Below are 3,691 nucleotides of genomic sequence, written 5' to 3' on the forward strand. Positions count from 1 at the left end.
GTTAGAGTTTTAATAGTGTTTCCCTTTGGGGCAGACAGAAAAGTACTTCCACCTCGATCAATCAACTTGTTGACCAAATGGGAAGTAATAATTAACTGATGAGAACTGTACCACCCAAGGTGTGACATTGTAAGCTCAGGATGACTTCACAAGAAAGGCGGAGCGACCGAGTGTTACCATATAAACATGACCCCTCTCCTTGGTCTTGACTGTTAGCTGTTGTGACAATTCTGAACAGCTTGTGGGTCACAGCCATCTCCACCATGAAAATCCTTGGGGGTCTCCTTCTACTCTGCACACTATCCCATTTTTATAGCAGCTCTGGTAAGTGAAGTATAGAGAGTGTCTTACCTGCTTTTCAATCTTTTCTTTTCCCGTGAGAACACCCCTTCTTGACTTATTCTGAGAGTACCTGATAGAAATATTTATTTCAGTGAATTTGTGATATACTGGTTTGTAAAAGAAACAGTCTTATCTTATGAATTAGGAAGAGGGAGTCTCTAGTCTCAGCTGGAGTGGATGGATTTTGCTCTAGTGTTGTCCTTTTTAAGGTTTTGTAGTTTCACTCTTAAAACAATAAAAAATGAACTTACTTCATAATTTGACCATATTATAAAGACATTGAAAACTCCTGGTGTTTGTAACTTTAAAAATGCAGGAAAACTTGGATGTCAAAATTGATTCAGAAGGCTCAAAATGCAATACATTTACAAAAGCCAAACATGAGCCAGAAGAAATACAGTTTTGCTCTAACAGTGTTTCACAAAATGCCCACCAGCCACATGCTGGAATGATCAGGATGGGAGGGGAAGACTGTTAGCATCCTTGGATACAATTGGGGAAGGAATACTTTCTATTTTTTCTCTTAAATAAGGTAGATATGCAAAGAGGTGCAGAGAGTTTTTTGTTTCATTTTGTTTTGTTTTGAAGTGGAAAAAGAGAAAATAATTTTGGGAGCTTCTACCTTAAAGGATCAAATATCCATTACTTACTGACATTTTAAGACTATCATTATTGATTATTGTTTGCTTATTTGGAAGCCACATCTAGTGGTGGTCAGGGCTTATTATTCCAGGTCAGCCATGTGCAAGGCAAGCATATTACCCACTATACTATTTTTTCCGGTCCCAGATTTTGCATTATTTTGAACATTTCTCTTTATATATCTATATCTCTTTCAGAAGCTGCTAGTCTGCCTTTAAAAACAGTGAGTATATTGAATTATATTTCATTGCTATTATCATTTAGTTAATAAACATTGATGAAATATAAAATTATTTCAGTGTATTCAAGGGAGAACTAATGATACAGATAGAGCCATCACCTTTGTTTTCTAGCAGGCAAAGAAATGTGTGTATACCATATACCACAGTTTAAAAATATGTTTTACTGTTGGAGGAGAGAGAAATACTTTCAATCGAGAGGTCGATGACAAATGTTAGAGAAGGGGCAAACTACGGAAAGCAGACAGAGTCAACTTGGTTTAATTTTACAGTATCTGCTTTATGTTAAACAAGCTTTCCCATCTTAACTTAATGTGCCTCATCTCAAATTAAGGTAATAGTAGAGACACTCTCTTAGGCATCTCTAAGAGGGTTCTTCTAAGGCTTAAACAAAGAAAAATAGTATAGGATTTAAGTTTAGTGCTTCATATAGAGAGAGTCAGGGTTTGTTAGCTTAACTAATTATGACATAGTTAACACTAGCAGCATTTGTCATCATGGCAATATAATTTCTAATAGAAGCAATCACTGCAGCATCATTATGTTCAAATAAGACTTTGAGGCAGGTACTTTGCTTCCTTTACAGTAGATGCTTAGATAGCCTAGTTTGGAAGCCAGGAAAAAAGCAAAATATTCTCTTCTGTCTCTCACAGGTAGACTGCGACATTTATAAGAAGTACCCGGTAGTGGCCATTCCTTGCCCCATCACATACCTGCCTGTTTGTGGTTCTGACTACATCACCTATGGAAATGAATGCCATTTATGTACCGAGACCTTGTGAGTATCATAGGGGAAGAAAAACAAAATATGAGGCAATTGTGTCTCTTGCTACGAGCCGTCTTAGATATTCACAAGCCATATTCATACCCAGAAAGAAAACCTTGGTCAAAATAGGGAAGATATTCATTACCTCACAATTGTACTATGGTTAGGGCAGCAGCATGGCCAGTTTAGACTGGTCCTATAGATGACAGAACCCACAATTCCACTATGCCAACAGGAGTATGTTGAGAGTGTGAATCTTAAAAGTCCTATCCTCAGTGCCCAGAAACGCTGTAGGAGCAAGGAAAGATCATCAAAGGGATTAGAGTATCATTCTGGGTAGTCCCCAAGTTTTTTTTTTTTTTGCTTTTTGGGTCACACCCGGCAATGCACAGGGGTTACTCCTGGTTCTACACTCAGGAATCACTCCTGGCGGTGCTCAGGGGACCATATGGGATGCTGGGATTCGAACCCAGGTCGGCTGCATGCAAGGCAAACGCCCTACCCGCTGTGCTATCACTCCAGCCCCGTCCCCAAGTTTTATCTTCTAGAATTTTTAGTGGGAAATTTAAAAATTATATTTTGTTTGAAGAAAGGTTCCTGAAACCCCACACTGAAAAATAATTTAAAATTACTACATGACTTCTGAAAGATTTAGTGACCAAACTATAACTTGGTCATTAGAGTTTGGATCTGAAGACCCTTTAATATTCCCGTGTCTTAAAGATTCTGGGTTTCTGTAGTCTTGAGAATAATGATTTATTATTTTAAACCATTTCATTGACCATCCTGAACCCTGGGATGAGCAGAAGCAGCAATTGTAGAAATAATCCTGAACTAGGGCAACTGACCTTTGTCAGAAACAAGGACATGCTTTTCACATATCTCAACTTACTTTCCTGAAAATCTTCATAGTTCCTTTCAGCCATAATATTATATAAAATGTCCTCTTGCACTAATGAATCTTGTTAACTTTGTCTTTTCCTAGAAAAACTGATGGAAAGGTTCAGTTTCTTCATGAAGGAAGATGTTAAAGTTGCTATGGATGTGGACACAGAGATGAACATTTCTCTTTTCCCTCCTTTTTGCCTCTTCATCTTGATCAAGGTTCAAAGTGAAGGATAAGCTAGATTCAAAGTCAACTTCTTTGAGTGTATTAAATTGTTGTACTCCCCCTCAACACTGACTGGCTTCATTTGATATCTTAATAAAATAATCTCTCCAGAGAGTCTTCTCTTTATTTCTATTTGGATTTGTTCCTCAAATCAGGTCTTATATCTAAGTTTCAAAGAAAACTAGGAAACATAAAAATATTGATGTTCTGAAGGAAGTTGTGTTCAGAAAGACCCAAGTGGTGTCTAAGAAACAGTGCATGTACACACACACACACACACACACAAATACTGATGCAAGTATACTCACAAATCCCATGCACATTCACTTACACAGACACACTAATAATCTCCTGGACATCCCAACCTTTCCTGGATTCTACTTTGCAAAACCATACTGGTTCCTTTTCTTGTATCTTTTCCAGTATCTTGAAAGAAAATCTTTATTATACAAAGTGTTCACTCAAGGGAAGGTGTTCCTACCCATTTCTCTTCAAAAATCATTACACAAATTATCTTCTAATTTCTCTCCCTTTGCTATTCTGCTGTATAAGCCTCAACAGAAAAATTCTGGATAGACTGCTACATTGCTT

At 37.4% G+C, this 3,691-nt stretch overlaps 1 protein-coding gene across 1 annotated transcript; it reads left to right on the plus strand.

Moving 5' to 3' along the window:
* Window positions 1-229: 229 nt before the first annotated feature.
* LOC101536809 (serine protease inhibitor Kazal-type 7) lies at window positions 230-3,155 on the plus strand. The gene is made up of 4 exons (XM_004620578.2): window positions 230-324; window positions 1,182-1,207; window positions 1,877-2,001; window positions 2,975-3,155. Exons 1-4 carry the CDS (start codon window positions 264-266, stop codon window positions 3,018-3,020), a joined length of 258 nt encoding a protein of 85 aa, XP_004620635.2. The 5' UTR covers window positions 230-263; the 3' UTR covers window positions 3,021-3,155.
* The last annotated feature ends 536 nt before the right edge of the window (window positions 3,156-3,691 follow it).

The sequence above is a fragment of the Sorex araneus genome, chromosome 6 (genome assembly GCF_027595985.1).
Source record: "Sorex araneus isolate mSorAra2 chromosome 6, mSorAra2.pri, whole genome shotgun sequence".
Classification (NCBI taxonomy): Eukaryota; Metazoa; Chordata; class Mammalia; order Eulipotyphla; family Soricidae; genus Sorex; species Sorex araneus.